Genomic DNA, 19,196 nt, shown 5'->3' with positions numbered 1-19,196 from the left:
TTTTCGAGTTCTTAAAGATTGTGGCATTACATTGAATGTTCAACGGTCAATTTCTAGTGATGTTTTTTAACTGAACACGAGGCTTTGTGTTCGTGTTTTGCATGATTAAACGTTCCAGCAGTTCTGATTAAAACAACCTCTACATTTCAAGGCGGTCTCTGATTTGCAGTATTATTTTATAATGAACATATATAAATTATATATTATCTCAAAAACGTGATGTGATAGAAACAAAATAACGCCAGATTCGGATTCAGCGCCCCCAAATTAGGTGAAAAAGACCCAAACACAATCTGCAACAAAAATCGTGTTGACCAGTGTTATTAATATTGTATTTTTCACTCTGCACAGTTTCTAGACTTGGCTTGTTGCATAAAGGATTTCTCTTAAAAACAGCAATATTTTCAATCAGAAGCACAGGCATGTCCAATGTGTTTGCCAAACTTTTTCTATTATGTAGTATGTTACAAAATTGCAATAGGTGAAGAAGGATTTGAGACTGTGGCACCATCAAAGTAAAATTCTGAATGCCCAGTTTTTCACCAAAATTTAAGGAGCAAAGTAAACGATAGGAGTTTGTCACAGCGTAGAATATCATGCTTGCAAAATTTCATGTTAATCTTTGTAGATGAGCGAGCAAGAGCTGTAAAAGTTAATCTTTGACATCAAATATCTTTTAACCTTTTATTAAGGTTACCGTACCTCATTCTATAGCCTGACATCAGATATCTTGCTTTTAAAGTTTAGCTTAAATATAATTTCAGCCTTCACTACCCATCAGTGGCCTGCGAACTTACTTACATGTCTAGGGCCTCAAATTCATTCAATAATCTGCAACAGAAATTTTATCGTAGCCTATAGCCGCCTATTTTAAATGTAGCATCAATTCAAAGTCTGCAAGTCTGGTATAGGCCTAAGCTATAAGGTGTCATACCGGGTTTCTTTTACTTTTGCACTCCCATATCAAAATCGAGTACTGAGCAATTATTACGTCATACTTTCTATGAGACCTGGCTACTGTACTTTGCATCACATCAGTAGCACAAGTCAACCTACTATTGACAAGAAACTATTACCATGACCACACTTTGAGATGCACGTAAGCACATAGCTGGCTGTAAATTGAAATTATACCTCAGTTTTCATCAGACGAGCATATTGATTACGATTATTCTAAACAAAGCAAAGAAACATTGTCTAAATCTAGGCCTATGAGACCGTTGTACAAAATACAAAAATTTTGAAAATATGTTCAGCTGCGGGAATTACCCCGTTGTTATAACAACTGAGCAAAAACATATCATACACATCTAAACTTTTTTAATAAATTTTAAAAAAAAGATGTTTCGTATAGTTTATTTTTCGTCATCGTTTTATTGGTTACAAATTTATACATATTTCCTCTTTCTTACATTACTTTAAGATTATCTGTTAGACAATTTACTACAAGATAAAAGCGTAAAGTAATTAACCCTGTTTATTTCTGGGTATCTGGGTTTGCTAACTTCTAACCTTCGACCGTTGAAGCTAATATTAACACCATTGTAGTTAACATCAAAGTCGTTTCGAGTTCTAAGAACTTTGCCGTTCATTGATGTTTGGGAGCGTTTTACTTAATAAATTATGCTACAACAACTTGAGCCCCATATTTTTGGCTTCCCGCAGACAATGGTGAAAAATAAACAACATAATTCAGTTTGTATTATGACAAACAACAGTATGTTACTTGTCGACTAGGTAGCCGATTGGATCGCGAGCCTCGCATTAAACGCGGCTTGTGTTCGATACCCAGTGGCGCCATACCGTTGTAATGCCCATAAGCAAGGCAATAACGACAATTGCTCTTGTTTAGCGGACAGTTCTCATTTCAGGCGATACTACATAATGTTGGAGGATGAAGATTATCATATCACAACATTTCTGTCAGTGTACAACTAATAAGGACATTTAATTATTTATTGTGCTCTGTTCGGCATTTTGTTTTTTGAGTAAATTACGTCATCAAGCTTTTTCTGTGACAATTGGCGAAGTGCTGTACATATCGGCATCTACAACATACTTTGCCATAAATAGTTCCCCATATAAAAGCATACTGGTCCTTATATTAATTATACACAAAACAACTTTTTGTATATATGTATATATATATAGAATGACCAGCAATGTGTTGCAGTTGACAGCAATATACGAAGCAATGTCACTCAGATATTTACTGATTTGCAGGGTGGTCTTCTTAAGATAGAACTCAGGTTAAGGTTTGTTACACAACACAGGCTACAGCTGGTACACCTTTAACCCATAATGAAACGTATGGCACATAGATGAAGACACTAATGAGAATATACAAGACCTGTACAGAGACTTACACTGGTTGTTCTAAATGCAAACTCCATAAACATCAGAAAATCTTGTCAATACAACACAAGCAACTAAATTGTTTGTAAACAAATAAAACAACTACAACACCATCGTTGTAAGAAGGAGTTTGGCTAAAATTTAACGCATTTCTTTGAACAAAACTCCACAAAGTTCAACACACGCCAGCTGTGTAAGTTTGCTGGCAACGGACACAGAGCTCAATTCAAATGTTGGTTCATCAAATTATTCAGATTATCACAGATAGTGTTGTTCAATGCGGACACAATCAATTTCCTTAAGTCCAAGAATTTGGAATCAAAATACTTTACAACAGAGCACAAATAATATAAATTTATTTTTTATGATTAATTCTTTGTTTCTATCAAAAAACTAGTTTTAAAACTTCAGTTGTGCTTAAAAAGAAGTCCGGGGATGAATTTGAACAAAACATCCGTCATATCACGGAGCTTGCATGTAGTGGTGGAGGAGCTGATGACAGGATTTAGCGGATGCAAGGAGGGCGGGGATGTGGGAGAGCAGCCCTCCATATTCACTCAACTCCTCATCAGAGAAGATCTTGCCCAAGCTCTCATCTGCATTGAGGTTGGTGAAGTTGTACTTTGGCTCCTGCATCTGTCTCCAGATCTCGATCGACTGCGTCACCTGATTCCTCAACGGCGACCTACGGTGTCCACTGCTAGAATCACGTGATTTTGCCGAGGCAGAAGAGTTTTCAGAGACTTTCAACCAGATCTTTGACGTAACATCGCGGTGGATTTGGTCGAGCGACTCCGTGACCTTGACAAACTCCTCAACCATCAGAGCGGTGTCAGCGTCGTCGTTTTGTCGAAGAATCGTCGCAAATTTTCTTAAATCTCCCATGTGTTGGATCTTCTCGACTCCGAGCTGCGACGATTTCTTCAACGCATCGACCAACTTCCGCATCAGCGCTTCATCAAAGTGCCTGTGATGTCACAAACTAAGATTAACTTTTCATCGATCAAACAAAGCAACAATAAAAGCGGAGATTTTACTTGAAATCTTCTTCGACTTCATTCGTCCGTTTGTGCAAGTCATCGAGAGCGACTCGGATGCTTTCTTCGCTCAGAAGCTTCTCATTGGACGATTGCTCTGGAACATCAAATAGACATCATATGACGTCGCCATCCACCGAAATAAAGCATCCGCAAAAAATCTTCTCATGATGTTCTGAGATCATGATATCTCATGACCGTGAAATAACCAGCAATAAAGGAGTTAAGTGTCCTGGTCCATTGAATGACATTGCTTGGTCAATAAATGAACATGTTTGTCGATAACGTGGAAACAAATTGCGATAAATCAGGATGAGTGCGACCTTACATGAGTCATCAAAACTATTAACAATTGCACGTAATGTTCAAGATGATACGACATCATGGTCGGTGAATCAATTCACGCGGAGCTCGTGCTGACGCGGTAATTACTTGTTGTTAGACTACAGACGAGATGACAGTCAGTAACAATGGTTCAATTATTACAAAAACAGTAAATACAATCTCTGCAGCCACACGATGTCGCCACGCACCTTGATTGAGATCGGGAGACGGTGGAGGGGCTGATTGGTCGTCTTTCGATTCTGACATCACAACCTGATCATGACTCAGCACATCTTCTGCTGAGTCATCATACACAACGCTGGGTTTCATCTGGCCCCGGCTCCTCTCGCCCCTCCAAGCCAGGCCACGTGGTCCCGGCTTCACCGTCGTCACACTGGGTGTGAGGTCAATCGTGACAGACCTGCTGGCTGGCACTGACGTCACTCTGAGAATAATCACAATCACGGTCACCACTGTACGGGTCATTGTGACGTCATAAACCCACCTCATCTGGTGGATGCTCCCCTGTGTGGCGAGTGACGCCAACCTCGGAGCGCTCTTGTGTGAAAACCGCATCCGGGGAGGAGAGAGAGACCGGTTGCCTAGCAACATCGATCGCTTGCTGTTGGCAGCCGCACCGAAGGAACTTTTGTGGTTCTGCTGTGGAGCGAAGTTTCGAAAATGTTCACAAAGTTAAATGATGTCTATGTGCATGTTGCATGAAATAAATCATAAACCTGGAATTGCTGGAGGCAATGCTCCATCTCGTTCCTGTCGATGCTGGTCTCCAGCGATATGGAAGAGGCTCCGGCCATCTTCAGAGAGGTCTCCGATATCAAACGATCCTGAAGCATGAGGTTCAACTCGCCTACACAGACACAACATTGCTCAAATGCTTGATTTATTTCCAAAATTACCTCATCCAGCGTTTGTGGGTTTTCATTGAGCAAAATGTAAATGCAACATTAGAGCACGGGTCACAAATTGACAACTTCTCACCCGATTCAAAGTGGCCCCACAGTATCTTGGCCGTTGAAGCCCTCAAAAGATTTGTTTCAATTTTGAGAGAACCTCTTCGCAGCTTTTTAACCACCAAGCCGTCAATTAATTCTAGGGTTGCCACGGTAGCAAGAAGCTCACGAGAACCATTTCCACTATAATAGTGATGATAATTAGAGCATTATTACATAACAATAGTATTCTTTGACTATTTTATCACAATTGTGCCGTTTATTTTTTTGATATTTGAAACTAGAAAAACAAGTCCGAGTTGAGTGAAAGATTTCAAACCATTTTCGTTTAAAATAAAATAAAGAAACACAATAATCAAATTTAACACATTTGATATTTCGGTTTCATTCAATTCACATGATAGCTCATCAGTATTGGTGGGATACAGATGCAAAGATACCAAAACAAATCTGCTGCAAAATGTTTCTGTCCACAGATAAATCAAACTTGGCAGATATAGACACCCAAAGAACACATAGATTAACGAAAATATATCACTAGATCTTTATCGAACAATCATTACAGTCCAGTTAATTGTTTAGATTTTGAATTATGACAAGAGGGACTTACTTGAGAAGATAATCGAAAAGTTTTTCAGCAATTTTCATCTCAATTTCTTCCGGATGACAATCCCGGAACATGTTCGACGTGAGAGGAACCGCAGTTTTAATATAAGTCGATATCTCCACTCCGCCTACATAAAAATAACATGTCGCATTGCACTGCAAATTCACATAGAAATCTTCATGAACATGTGTCACCTGATTTCTTGCGACCGCCCAAAGCTCTCTTGCGCCCTGCAGTGGGCATGCTGGCAATTGTGGCCGGCCGATGAACTAAAAATTAATTTAAAAAAATTTGTTTGAAGCTGGCCGTCTCACACCAAAAAGTAACTTAAACAATTAAAACAAGATGGTGCCTTCATCGCTACTTTTATAGAAACACAGTCGGCTTAAAGAAAGATTCAAGTAATTATGTTCCATGAAACCCCATTTATCCACATGAAATGAAATGATGTGATGCAAAGGATAAACTTCTATCATGTGGTTCATATCACGGCAACCACCTGACACTATTTCATCAGACCCCACTGAGCTTTGGGGTCAAAGGTCATGAGAGAAGGTAATACAATGCAAACATTCATATTTCTACATACAACTCACGTAATTTAATACCACCTTATCTGTGCCGTGCTGTGTATCGTTTGATAACAATAGAACATTGTTGTACAATATAACTCAATTGTTAAATCACAATACCATTGCTATATAGTTATACAGCCCCATGTCATGTTGTGCCATTTACAGTTTGCTTAAACATGGTCAGGCCAAAGAATTGATTAATTAATTCCTTCCATTTAGAATTTATCGATTATTGGACAAAATATCACTGTTTATGATCTCAAGCTGCTGCACATCGTCGTGAATCTAAACATTTGACCTCTAACCTTGTCTGTGGACTTTCACTGCGGCCATCTCACGATGCAACAAGTTCACCTTTGACCCCTGTATTGACACCGACGATGTGAGGTCAAAGTTCATGTTGGAGGGGACAGACTTGGACGGGTAGAATGCAGCACTGGAGGAGCCGTGTAGAAAGTGGGGTTGGGGGATTTCCGTAAATCTCCACTGCCCCGAGTGCAAGGGTGACCTGGGTACCTGGGGGTACTGGGTGAGTTGCATGGCATAATACTGGGTGTGCAGGGACTCCAACCTCCGCGTGACATGATATTTCCGTGCTTGAACAAGCCGAGAGAAGTTACTGACATCACCTGCGCACAAATACACGAGGTCAAGAAAAGTTGTTGCAAATTTTGCTTCCATTCTGGTCCAGTTTAAAAGTTCTTTTGACTCCGTAACTCTGAGAGTTCTGGCTGGAGAATACAATAGAGGCAGTTTTGGTAGAAAATTGAGTTTGCACATTTTAGCATGACAGCGTGCACTGAAGCCTTAATTCACTGTTTATATATTAATAATAATCAGAGCAAAGATAAAGATGTTCACGTTGATGACCCTTGTGTGTGAAGATGCCACGCTTGCTAGTCAGTCAAAGCCCTATTCAAGGTTTTCCCATTGTTTCAATATTGGTAGTTGATGGTTGATCCTGATGTCGGAATCTTTACCCTTGGACTGAGGAAAGTCTTTCAATGATTTACACCCAGGAATGATTCCTTATCGCTCATGCATCGCGTTTGTCTGCGTTTATTTTCGGATCGATGCAATTTGATTTGTATTATTTGGGTGTTTATGTTGTATTTCTTGTATTTAGAACTGTCAACCATCAAAAGGATCAAACGACCTTCTGGAAATTTTGCTTTCAGTAAGTGCGATAAGTGCCTTTCGTTTATCGTTTACTTAGTATATTTACCAGATAAGTGCGCCAATAAATAAAATGTAAAATTTGCGCCACACCAATGCAATGCTTATAATATAGAATATAGCGTAAAACTACAATTGTGCCTCAGAAAACTTTCATCAAAAAACTTTCCAGCAGGGATTTTTGGGCAAGAGCTAAGACCGAATTTCTTCTATCACATCTAATTTACTATTTGACAAAACAGAGCAGATTTACTCACTTGCAAGATTTTTTGCATTGACTTGATGTAGAGCGGTGATGAGTTTCTCAAAGGTGGCGCTCTTTGCGTCATCTTCGACCCAACACAGGAGCCCAAGAGTTTTCTGCCTCTGCAGGTCGCAACCATTCGCCGAGACGACCAAGTGCAGTTTGTCGGGGTCGATTCTTAAACAACTGGCAACTCCAGACCACTCGGTCTGCAGAATCAAATAGAAAATTCAATTGAATTTCTACGAATATCCGACGAGGACTGAGGCGAGCTTTGCAATCAAAAACATAAAAATAGTGGTTTGAGTTACGGGGCTTTCCCGGAATAGGTTTCGAATATGACATAAAATTATTAATTTTTCGAAAAGCGAAATAATAGCAGGCTCAATAGAAATTTTATGCAAATTTTGATCAACTTATCGCGATCGTATATATTTAAAAAAAACTTACTTTCATAAAATTTAAAGAATATTTTTAGAAACGTTGTTAGGGTTGTTAAGGCTAACGTTAATTTACCTGGTTTAGTTCTGAAGTTATTTCATTTAGAACTTCTTCTAAATTCTCACACTGGTTGACAGGCTGTTCTTGAAGAACCATGTCTAAATAACATGGATACGTTTAAGTGTGCTACAAGGCGTTGATCAAAATTCATAAAGCAAGCCCAACAATATTGCACAAGTTATTAATTAAACTTCTTTTATAACAAATCATTTGTAAAAAGGTTGCTTTTTCAAAATGGTAAGAAATTTTTGTATGAAGCTGGCTAAATTTAAACCATTTTTCTTGTTCTTGGCTTTTCCAGATGTTTTTGAATGCGTCTAAAAAATTTTTTAACATTTTGCAGCTGGCATCATTTTTACCCCAAAAGTTGCCCGATGGGCGGTAACTTAGTAACTTGAAGTTATAACAAATTTGTTCGTGAACTTAAGAAACTAAAACCTGAGTGCTTCGAATCAAAGTCGCTCGTGAATAACGATTGCTGTGGTCGATTAAACCCACCTCTGTATGGAGCTTGCATGCTTGTAAGCAAAGTCATCTTTTGGTTGGGTCTTAACCCATTTCAAAACAGATTTCTAACCACACTTCCTATTGTGCTTTCCTACAACCTTTGATCGACAAAACATTTACAGACAGTCAGGCAGCTAACCCATAAAATGCTCAGTTTGTTAGACAGACAACTTTCCACCTGGTTCCTAACTTACAAATTTCAAGCTCGAGTCACTACTTAGCGTGATTGGGTCCCGCAGCATAAGACTAACTATTTCCATTGTTTCAAATCTACACAAAGCGCGGAGGGTGATCAGATTTCTCCTCCCACCCACACCAACAATGGGTTGCCTTCTATGGTAGTGTGACGTCATAATAAGAAGACAAAGACGGTGGAAGGACCGACAACGAAGCAGTATGGCATTTATTGATGCTTAATATCCGTAACAAAACACAATTAACACTGAATGCTAGTACGTGCAACACTCTGATGACGAAACCCACTACGTCACTTTCACAATGACACGTAATCACAGAAATTGCTTGAAAAGAATTAAAAAGAATCCGAATTTGAAATTCTTCAGTTCGAATTATTTCTTCTTGTTCGGATCCAATGAAAAGTAATCGCTGCTTTCATGTTTTAGCAAATTCTCCTTTCTTGTGCTAACAACCGCTTCATTGTGACCGTCCTCCACAAGCACAGGCTCTGTGATGTCACATTGTTCAGCGGCTGAAAGCGTGGATGCTGATTGGATGGAATCGAGGAGGTTGCTGGTTAACTTGGTCGCAATTTCGAAATAAATTTCATCAGAGGTGGTCTCGCACGTCTCACACTGATTCGATCCGGCTGCTTTTATATTACAATGCTTCCCTGCGTTAACCGTTGTTGAAATATCAGAATCACTGTGATGCAACGATGACGTAACAACGCCACCGTAAGAGGTGGGTGAGCTAACAATGTCATCAATTGTCGGTTCCGCTTCATTTAATTTTTCTTTGACGTCACAGCCACCTTCTAGTTGCTGCGTCACATGGGAATGTGCTACGTCACAACCAGCTGCAGTTTCAGAGTTTATTTGGTCGGAGGAAATTATGTCAAAAGTGACGTCATCAGCGGGGGAGAGGTTGAACTGGTGGGGAAGGGAGGGTTCAGAGTTGATAAGCGGGGGGGTGCTGGGGGTGTTTTGGAACTGCTTGTACAGCCCCTCAGCTATCAATTCGTCTGCGTCTGCCAGGTTGAGGCTGGTCGGTCGAGCCGGTGATCTTTCCTCAGCATCAGGGTTGCCATCTGCAGAAACCAAATTCCTCTGCAGGGTTTCCATCATCATTTCAAACAATTCATGATCCTGCAATGTTCAACGGAGTGAGAGAACGTCACAAAGGCCATAACCTTGTACGAGTCACACAAGTCTTACATTTTTGGCCCAATCCATTGCGGTTTGACCCCTCTTGTTCTTATAATACGGCAGCGCGCCCCTCTCCAGAAGCAGACACGCGGTGGCGCTATGGTTCCATCGAACTGACTCGTGTAGCGGGGAATCCCCTCGATGATTGCGAATGTTCACAGAAGCTCCTGCCTGTATGAACCAGTGTGAGTTTGGAGCGATATAAGATGTCGATGCAAGTCCTCACCTCAATAAGAATCTCGACACATCTGCGATGTCCGTTCATCGAAGCCATAAATATTGCAGTGTTGCCATCGAAATCTCGAACATCGCACGTTGCATTATGAGCAAGCAGGGTTTCCACAATCTATTATGACAAAACAATCATCTGATTTCATAGGATCCTCTCTACAACAGTGGAGCAAACTTGTTCCATGACCTCTGACCTTTTCGTGGCCGTACTGTGACGCAAGGTGCAAAGGTGAATGACCTTGCTGCTTTGTTGCCACATTGACCTTTGCCCCATGATGCAACAATAGCTGGGTCATGTCATAGAAGCCCATCTTGGACGTGATGATGAGTGGGGTGCGACCAGACTCGTCGCTGCAATTTGCGTGGAGACAAGCTTCCTGGAATGCATAGAAATCATATAACATCGCGCATGGATAAAAGTCTCTGAAAGACTCACGATGGAGTTAGGCTGGCACTTGAAGCACTGACACAACGGGTGACATTTCTCCTTGCTGGCTTCAACTGCTTTGTTCCACCCGCATATGAAAGCCACCATGTTGACATCATCATCCGCGACCATCCGCAGCAATTTCTCCACCTGCCGCAGATACAACGACATTGTGACGTCATAAACCGATTACGATATCAGCATGAGTTTAACTTCACATTGATTCAACCTGTCTCGAGTTTTCTTCCTCTTGATCAGCCACACTTGGCTTGGATAGATGTGAAGATATCGACTTCTTTGACTTGATGTGCATCAGGGGATTTCCCAGTTGTTTACGAGGTTGGGGTCGAGTCTGCGATAAACATAAGATGTCTATGTAGAAGGCAAGTGACAGGGCGGTAGAGCAAAGACTTGTACTGACGCTGACGTGGGTGACTATCTGCGAGAAGTCAGTTGGAGTCAGTCTGAGCACCCGGGACATGAGCAGGTTATGGCAGATGTTGAGGGGAGTGACCTTGCGCTTGTTGGTGCGGTGAGCATCTGCCCCGTACTCCACCAAACACTGGGCTATGTTCACTGCAATGTTGGTATAACCAATAACACTTCAATTCATTATGACATCACAAGTACCATTATCGTACCATATCCCCACTTGGAGGCGATATGGAGAGGTGTGTCGCCCATCTCGTTCGCTGAGTTCACTTTCACAACAGTTGCCGCCGGGTCGTAATAAAGCAAAGCTTTCACACACTGCAAAGAACAATTATAATGGAGACAACTTTAAGTTGAGTCTTACATAAATAAAACGTCTCACCCCTTCGTGACCACCAAGGCATGCTAGGTGCAGGGGTGTGTTGTGGTTGTTGTCCTCGGCGACAGGATTCGAACCGGCGTGGAGCAAAAGGAACTGCGAGATATTTAAATACATTTAAAGTTGCAAAAACAATGAAATTCTGAGTAGCACAAGGAACCTACAATTGCACTTTGTCGTCCAGCTTGTGCTGCTAGGTGCAAAGGGGTGGCACCGTGGTAATCGGAGCTGTTCAGCTCTGCGCCTAGTGACACCAACATATCAACCATCTCATGGTTGCCTGTGAAGTGAATAAGCGAGATCAGATCCAAGACATTTTGCTGCTCGAGAATATTTTAAGATGTCTATATTATGATGTCACTGACCCGTCATAGCTGCGATGTGAAGAGAAGTTCGTCCCTTGTCGTCTCGACTTCCTATTGTGATGTCACGACCTTGCACAGTTCCGCGAGATTTTCTAAACAAATTTCAAACTCGTAATTCGTCAAAACAATTCTAAGTTTTTCCAAACAAAAAACAAAGCCAGAAGATTATGACGGAATAAAATGGGCTTGTTGTTGAACAACTTCAATTGATCACGTCATTATAGTGTTTGTACAAAGCAGGAGGGTTTTGTACCTGGTGGATAGGGCAATGCACTTGCTGCACTCGCACAGAGGATGACATTTGTCGTGTTCCTCCAAACTCCGGAGATCATCGGCTCGACGGAGAACTCTCTCCACCTCACCCACCCCCCCGTCCCGGATCAACTGAACAACATTGTGATGTCATCATATACTACTGTGATTGTTTCGTGATATGACATACCGTGAAAAGTTTTTCAACGTCCTCACGGGAAGTTTGTCGTTTGAAGGAAGCAACCTGAAACGCAACATCTTTTAAACAAAATACCAGCGCTGCTGTGCATTGGCAGCCCACATAGTGGAAGACTGCATTTTGAGCAATAAAAGTTTTTCAGAAGAAATTGAAACACTTCCATATTAGCTTCTGGCTGCTATGATTTATCTTTGATTACTATGACTTAATGTGAATATAGATTGTTACACAACAATGCAGCATTGTTACCTCACATGAGCTGACCCGACCATCAAAGATATGCTGGAGAGCTGCCTCCATGGTGGCCAGATAGAATCTGTTTCATATAAGCTTATTAATTCGATTGTCACAAAGTGATTATGATGTCATAATGGTCATACCCAGCCTGATCTTTCAGTGATTTTGCATGGTGGAAATATTTAAGATAAGCCAGATTAGAAAACCAGTTAGGCACGTCGCACTTTATGATCAAATAGATTATGATTGGTAGAAGGTCGTCACATGACATCGCATCGTCGCCTGCAGATAAGATTGTCTCGTTACTTCCTCAAAACCAGGAAGTACTTCTCGCATACTTTGTGTAAAGCTGGCGAGAAAATACTTTCTTTAAATCATCGTCTTATGTCACATGATTACTTGTTTTTGTGCAGCTTTGCAGAGCCATAGAATCTTCCCCGATTGTTTTGTCATAAACAGGTGTAGTGGGGGTCAGATCTGTTGAAAACACAAGAGAGAACAATTGATCAACTGACATGCAACAAAAGAGATCAAACAAGACGCCTCGCACCTGTGAATTCCATCGTCTGTCTTCTCTTCGACGAGGCAAAGTTGAGAGCATTTTGCAAACACGACAACTTTTCACTCGGAATATGATGTCTATTGATTAGTGACAACTCTCGACGCGCTCGTGGTATTTGGGGCCTACAACAAACAAACGGCATAAAGATCTTACAAAAATACAGTGATGCTGTGATGTCATAAAGCAGGATTATGTGTTTCTCGCAGGACACGAGCTAACGTATGATTCAGTTTATCTGAGCTTCAACCAGATGATGATGAACTGACCAGAACTGCTCCTTGATTGACAGCTCGGCGAGAGTGATGGACGACAAATTTCGAGTGATTCTGTTCATGGAAGCATCCTACAGACACAACATGGAGGAAGTGAACAAAGATTTTTAAATATTTTGACAACAAAAAATGGTAAAATAGTCACGCATTGTCATAAGTATTTTATGACATCATAAAGGCATGTGAGTGCAAACACTGCCACAATGTTTATGTAACAACATTGTTATGCCACAAGCATACTATGATGCAATAAAGACATATAGTAAGAGCACTTACTTGAAACGCCATGATATTATTCAACGAATGAATCAGGGATTTATGGACCCCGTCCAAAACGTATGCCTGCGACAATAAAAATGTTTTAATGTTCAGATAACGAAGCGGATATCATAATACACGGACATCATAATACACAGAAATTCTAATACACGGACGTCATAATACACGGATATTATAATACACGGATATCATAAAACACGGACATCATAATACACAGATGTGGACTAACCTCAATCGACGATTTTATCGCTTCCTTCTGTGAATTTTGCTCCGACAATTTTTTCTGGAATCAACAAATTTTTTAATGTAACAGTCGAATACATTATGACATTATAATCTACATGCAATGTATGTTTATTCATGACATAGCCAAGCCCTGACGAATGATAGTTGGTAACTGAACACATAATTATACACTGGAGCTAAGGTGTCTATATCATAGCGTATTACAAGCATATATATGATTAGTGATTACCAAAATACTGGTCAATTCCGAAAATATATTAATGATGACTCAGCATTTCCTAGACGCATGATTAGCATAATTCTTAAAAGTTAGTTAGTTGCAGACAGCACATATATATACAACCAATAACAGCAAGATCATTTCTTACAAGTTTGTGGTCACGAAGAATGATCTGAAGACACATCGAGAGCAAATGCAAGACATCGGCCTGGAAAAAATAAATTTGTTTGAAATGATGAACAACACTCAATAGACATCACAGATATCATGACAGCGTACAGCTAATTGCTCGACTTTCTTGTCGATGCTCTTCCTTTCTTCATCAAACGTGTCAATATCTCTCTGGATTGCAACAAACTGGGAGATTTTCTCGTTGATCGATTGCCGCAGACGAGTTTTGTTGTTGGCGTGCTGCCACAAATACTGCCCATAAACTTCACGCTTGGACGGAGATGCTTCACCCACTTTACCCTCCCCTGTGTTTATACGTTATATAATCTTCGTTCTGAGTGGAACAAAAATTCATAAAATAACAAATTTTTATGATTTCTAACCAGTCATATGGAGCACTAGGTGGGGCTCAAGGGGCTGGGATATGCACAAAACAATGAAACTCTCATCGTTCTCGTTGAAGAAAGTTTCTTCGAAAAGAATCTTGGCTGAGTGACAAGTTTCAAGATTTAACGCCAACTTCTCCATGCGTTTGTCGTACGACGGTTTGTTGAAATTGTTGCTGAAGCCGTTTCCGCAGAGTATCTTCGAACCTTGAATAATCACTTCCTGATGGGATGAAAACCATCAAAATCTTATAAGTCAAGTTAAGCTTTATGGTGAACATGAGTCAGTGTGATAATACACAAAAACAGAGCCGACCTTCCCATTGTAAGTTATGAATTTGTTCTCAGCGAGGTTGTTCTTGTTGTTCGAGTAGACGACCATCTGCTTCATCACGTGAGATTCAAATGACTTGAGCGAAAAGAGGTCCCCATCCTCCACGAAGCTCTTCCATGAGCCAGAGCGAGGGATGCAGATCTGCTCCAGATACAAACACAACAACATCTTATAAAAAATGCTTCATTGAGAAGATGAATTTTTAAATCATTCATTAAACACAATTTAAAACCAGCTGAGCAGAAGAAATAAGAACATTTTCAACGTATTTCAAAAACAGAAGTGAAAAATACTCTGATTTCTGTTGTGGTTTGTGACAAAACAATCGACCCACCATCCATCGCTCATCGGTTGCCCGCGTGTACAAATCTTCATGCAGGGTGGTGAGTGTTTTGTACCACCCATTCTCCGTTAAATCCTCATCATAAGCTTCCATGACCACAATTGACCGTGGTTACATATCACAGAGAAGGCTGCCACATAAAACTACTAAGCAATAAGTCTGGAACAAGTCAGTAAGTGAGGATATGTCATGTCATGGAACTTACAAGTTTCGAACAATTAATGACATTCAATGTCTAGGTTCTCCACTTTATCTACTTGGTTGAGAAAGGAAACTTAAGTGAGTTCACGAAGATAAATCTATATATAGGCCCATGTGTGTTATATATAAATTCAAATCATCCTTTCTTCCTCAAACAGGATCTCAAACAAAAATTTTTCAAAACAATCATTACAGAATCTAAGGAATAAACAGGGCAAGTAACGTCAACGTGTGACAAGAAATTGTTAAGCCAGTCCTAGATTGGAAAGCAAGGGGCAGTTTGTTTAAAAATTGTCTGGCCATAGATGGAATATTCGCCAAATTCATTTGAGGAACGTTAAAAACTTCATGGACCGGCAACGAAGACCCAGCACATTTCCACAAATATCACTTTTACGTGAGTGAGTAGCCTGAGCCTCCTCATCAACTTATACCGGTGAAGGTCAACGGGAACAACAAAACATTCTTTCAAGAAAAGAAACAATACAATTGTATCAGGGTCGTCTACAGCATCGGCAGAATCCCACTGTCTTTAATGATACAGTTATTCGCCAATCCTAAGACATAAAACAGCATCCAATCATGTTAAAATTATATTATGATACTTTTTAGTTTACTTTGAATGACCGTGAAAATAAACTCTCTCATTCTCCTATGACATGTGTCCATGGTGGAAAGTGTGGCATCTACACGCACGAGATTCACATGAATCGAAATCTTGCATTTTATAGGGAGATTTACACCAAAAAATTAAAGTCTGTGTTTTATACCATGCCAATATTAACACTCTAATTAATTATTTTCTGCCGCAAGTAGACCTAGCCTAATTCTCAGTTAGATGAATGAAGCTGATTGAAAAACCGTTGGCTTGGACTTGCAATTTTTGTCTCTTGTGACACGATCAAATGTGACGCCAATCAGAGAGAGAAAGAGTTTATTTCACGATTCAAAACAAAAAGTACGATAATAACATAATTGATTGGCGTGAGGCAGTGAAAAGACCTCACGGTCATCTGATTTTATTGCGAAAAAAAAAATTAAAACAGATAGATAAAAACTGAAACTCAATTAGGCTAATTAAAACAAAACTGCAAAACAAAAACAAAGACACATCACAAAATCAACAGCAGAACAAAAAAGAAAAAATGTCAACAACCATACATCCATCACTCAATTCACAATTATCCAAACAGCACTTCCCTTGCATAAACAATCAGACCGTCTGAAGCTGCAGGTATTTAAGCCAGTGTTGTAATGATTTTTACTTTCTCATCAAACTGGAAATCTCCGGCGTAACATACAAAATTCTCATACAGAGAGGTCCATTAACAAGAACGTCAAACTTTTTTTCTTCACGCCGAATTATAATAAACAATAAAACTGGTTGTTTGAACGCCAATTTCTAAAAATAAGCAAGAAAATTATGCTTCAGTGCACGCCATCAAGCCCTAATTTTCGCTTTTGCTCGCACAATTTGTTCAGAAACGAGCAATAGATGAAAAGTTATGAAGAACAACGCCAATTGCGATGTTGTGTGTACTTGTTTGTCTATGTCGTCACAAAGGCACAATTCAGCTGGGTATCGAACCCGGGGAGCATTATTCTAAAACTTGAAGCGTTGCGCGATTGCTTCATTTTTAACAATTGCCTCTGCGATACGCCACTGCTGCTGCTGTTGTATTGACTAGCTGCATGGTTGGCTTGCGCCAATAGCATAATATTGTTCTGCAAAATTGACATTAAAAGCAACGCACTGCGTTAGATTTTCTCTAAGCTCGGCTATCTTCTCAACCTGCGCACCTGTTTACTGACTATAACCATTTTCAGAGTCTACATTGATCTAATTAATTGAAAGAAATTCATTTTCGCAAAGAAATATTTTTCTATTCTCATCAACAGGAAGCATTTTCTCTTATTTGTTTTTAATTGCTGCCCGTATATTGTTCGTGAGCATGTGTTATTGTGTTTTATTGCGCAATAGCTATAATGGTTAACATGTTGACTTTCGCTCCGCACATGCAGTTAGTGGTGAAAAATAAAGATCGCAATTGTGCGTGTTTGATGAAAAGATGAACTGAGTTTGTGGACCTGACAGGTGACCAAGAAAGCTCAAAGATACCCTTAGTACAGTGTTTCTCAAACTTTTTGCGATCGCGTACCACTCATTCGTTTTTTTTGCTACACTGCGTACCACCTGGCTCCTGAATGACTTATTTTACTCAAATGTACCGGTATTTATTAGTTATTACCGTTATTACTATACCATAACACCAATGAATAGCAAGAAAACACAATTTAATTTGATAGAAGCAACTGTTTCTTCTGCACAAGCTTGTCTATCCGGGGCAACACATTACTCACAGCACATCGAAAGTCATGTTCAGCGGTACGCGGTACCACTTAAAAAGCTCTCGCGTACCACTAGTGGTACGCGTACCACAGTTTGAGAACCACTGCCTTAGAAGCTAGAAGAATGAAACGAGAAATTTTTGATAATAAACGCATGAGCGAAATTTCATCAAAGATTTTGACAATTTAAATTCAAACATAGAATCAATTCTGAGTCAGTCAACCGCTTGCTACAAAGCTGTGAACGTTGGCTCTATGTCAGCTGAAATATTGGCGGAACGTATAAAGCTTTCAATGGTTGATAAACTGAAAGAATTTGAAAGTAATTTGAGGTAGCCTTCACATGAGCGAACCCCTAACCAATCATTGAAAAAGTAAACAGAAACTAGTCAGTGAAATTGAAACTAATTTAAAGCTGTATCGTATTATTTGGCTTGGTTTAAACAGGGGTCGGCAACCTTTCGTATGCAGTGTGCCAGTTTATGAATGATGTCAAAATATCAACAACTCGCGGGGCAAACATTTTTGTAAGGCATTTTTTAGATTTTATTAAGGTGATATAACGTGTGCGTCAAATCATCTCGCGTGCCAGGGTTGACGACCCCTGGTTTACAACATTTACTATTTTTTATTTATTAATTATTCTTTTGCGATTATTACTTTCGTATTTTTCGTTTGACTATTGTACAACGAGGTTGGCGCCATAGTCCCACTTTTCGCTTCCCACAGTCAGTAATTCTTTTTCTATCGGCATAAAACAACAATGCCATCATACACAGAGGCACAAGAATTCACAAAATGGAAAGGTAAATTAGTAATCAGCACCGACGTTATCAAAACTTCGCGCAAGGCAAGCATCCCACTTGCTGTGGGGGTTTGTCATCTCGCCTAATTTAATCGATTTTATTCCTTCAGATTTTTAAATACAATTCGCCATCAGTTCAAACATTTCTACACGAGGTTTATATTTTCAATATTTGGCCTTATATATCGTAAATCGTGCAGTGAGAAGTAAACAGTTTACAAGTTTAAAAAAGGCAGCTAACTCAGACATACCGAAGAGTAGGTTGTTTACTTGTCAATGTATAAATACATTCAGTGTAGAACACGCATGACTCAGCCTCAGAGAGTCCTAATGCAAAAAGCGCTTGATTTGTAGATATTGCCCTCACGTTTAAGTTTAATTTGAAAAGACCGAAGCCTTGTTTCCATTGTTGCGCAATACTGGGCGCAATATAATTCGTTCCAAAGTTGTTCGGGGTTGCAGCGACCCAGTCTTTTATTTCAGTTTTCTGGACCTTGCTCGTAGTTGTCACTTTTTTTCCGAAAATACTCGTAGCTATTTTTTGATATTTTTCCTTTAAGCAGAATGCATTCCTTTAGCGTTTGCAATTACAACGTTATCTTGTGTGTTATTAGTCATTACTTTCCCATTCAACTCGAATGGCGGATTTCAGTTTAATATGCTCTTTGAAGAGCTGGTTAGCAGACATTCATTTACGGCGATGGACAAACGATACAAGCCTTTACGGACACTTAGTGTGGAACAATCACTTTTACACTCGCTCGTTGGGTGGAGCAATTGAGCATAAAGTTAAAGCTGGACAGAGAAAAGCAGAAGTTGCTGGT

General features: G+C 39.9%; 2 protein-coding genes across 4 annotated transcripts; both read right to left on the bottom strand.

Moving 5' to 3' along the window:
* Positions 1-1,945: 1,945 nt before the first annotated feature.
* Positions 1,946-8,451, bottom strand: LOC143453083 (uncharacterized). 3 transcript variants are annotated; one of them, XM_076954231.1, is made up of 12 exons: positions 8,229-8,451; positions 7,806-7,888; positions 7,303-7,498; positions 6,175-6,498; positions 5,489-5,563; positions 5,298-5,421; positions 4,716-4,870; positions 4,454-4,584; positions 4,222-4,373; positions 3,926-4,161; positions 3,393-3,489; positions 1,946-3,322 (listed from the first exon to the last, which is right to left on the bottom strand). In XM_076954231.1, the coding sequence occupies exons 1-12, from the start codon at positions 8,323-8,325 to the stop codon at positions 2,818-2,820; spliced, it is 2,175 nt and encodes a 724-aa protein (XP_076810346.1). In that variant the 5' UTR covers positions 8,326-8,451; the 3' UTR covers positions 1,946-2,817. The 3 variants fall into 3 exon arrangements, with proteins under 3 accessions (XP_076810346.1, XP_076810345.1, XP_076810347.1); XM_076954230.1 differs by having other exon boundaries at positions 4,222-4,376; positions 8,229-8,449; XM_076954232.1 differs by having other exon boundaries at positions 1,947-3,322; positions 4,222-4,376; positions 8,289-8,447.
* Positions 8,452-8,669: 218 nt separating this feature from the next.
* On the bottom strand, positions 8,670-16,967 carry LOC143452115 (ankyrin repeat domain-containing protein 27-like). Its single transcript, XM_076952974.1, has 25 exons — positions 15,009-16,967; positions 14,657-14,815; positions 14,338-14,563; positions 14,063-14,259; positions 13,932-13,991; positions 13,547-13,600; positions 13,315-13,380; positions 13,033-13,109; positions 12,755-12,888; positions 12,604-12,681; positions 12,348-12,486; positions 12,217-12,283; positions 11,959-12,012; positions 11,770-11,900; positions 11,517-11,608; positions 11,316-11,431; positions 11,155-11,247; positions 10,982-11,090; positions 10,762-10,916; positions 10,570-10,692; positions 10,350-10,490; positions 10,108-10,290; positions 9,909-10,028; positions 9,692-9,853; positions 8,670-9,622 (listed from the first exon to the last, which is right to left on the bottom strand). The coding sequence occupies exons 1-25, from the start codon at positions 15,108-15,110 to the stop codon at positions 8,867-8,869; spliced, it is 3,594 nt and encodes a 1,197-aa protein (XP_076809089.1). The 5' UTR covers positions 15,111-16,967; the 3' UTR covers positions 8,670-8,866.
* Between the last annotated feature and the right edge of the window lie 2,229 nt (positions 16,968-19,196).

Source organism: Clavelina lepadiformis, chromosome 4 (genome assembly GCF_947623445.1).
Source record: "Clavelina lepadiformis chromosome 4, kaClaLepa1.1, whole genome shotgun sequence".
NCBI classification, from domain to species: Eukaryota; Metazoa; Chordata; class Ascidiacea; order Aplousobranchia; family Clavelinidae; genus Clavelina; species Clavelina lepadiformis.
This window is presented reverse-complemented; position numbering and strand designations above follow the sequence as displayed.

Coding starts and splice junctions, on each gene's coding strand:
- LOC143453083 (XM_076954230.1), bottom strand. CDS start 8,325: ATGACTTTGCTTACAAGCATGCAAGCTCCATACAGAGGTGGGTTTAAT. Junction 4,871..5,297: donor CTTTTCGATTATCTTCTCAA/GTAAGTCCCTCT, acceptor TCACTATTATAG/TGGAAATGGTTCTCGTGAGC. Junction 4,162..4,221: donor GGGAGCATCCACCAGATGAG/GTGGGTTTATGA, acceptor GATTATTCTCAG/AGTGACGTCAGTGCCAGCCA.
- LOC143452115 (XM_076952974.1), bottom strand. CDS start 15,110: ATGGAAGCTTATGATGAGGATTTAACGGAGAATGGGTGGTACAAAACA. Junction 14,816..15,008: donor CAACCGATGAGCGATGGATG/GTGGGTCGATTG, acceptor TATCTGGAGCAG/ATCTGCATCCCTCGCTCTGG. Junction 11,091..11,154: donor GCCTTGGTGGTCACGAAGGG/GTGAGACGTTTT, acceptor TGTTCTTTGCAG/TGTGTGAAAGCTTTGCTTTA.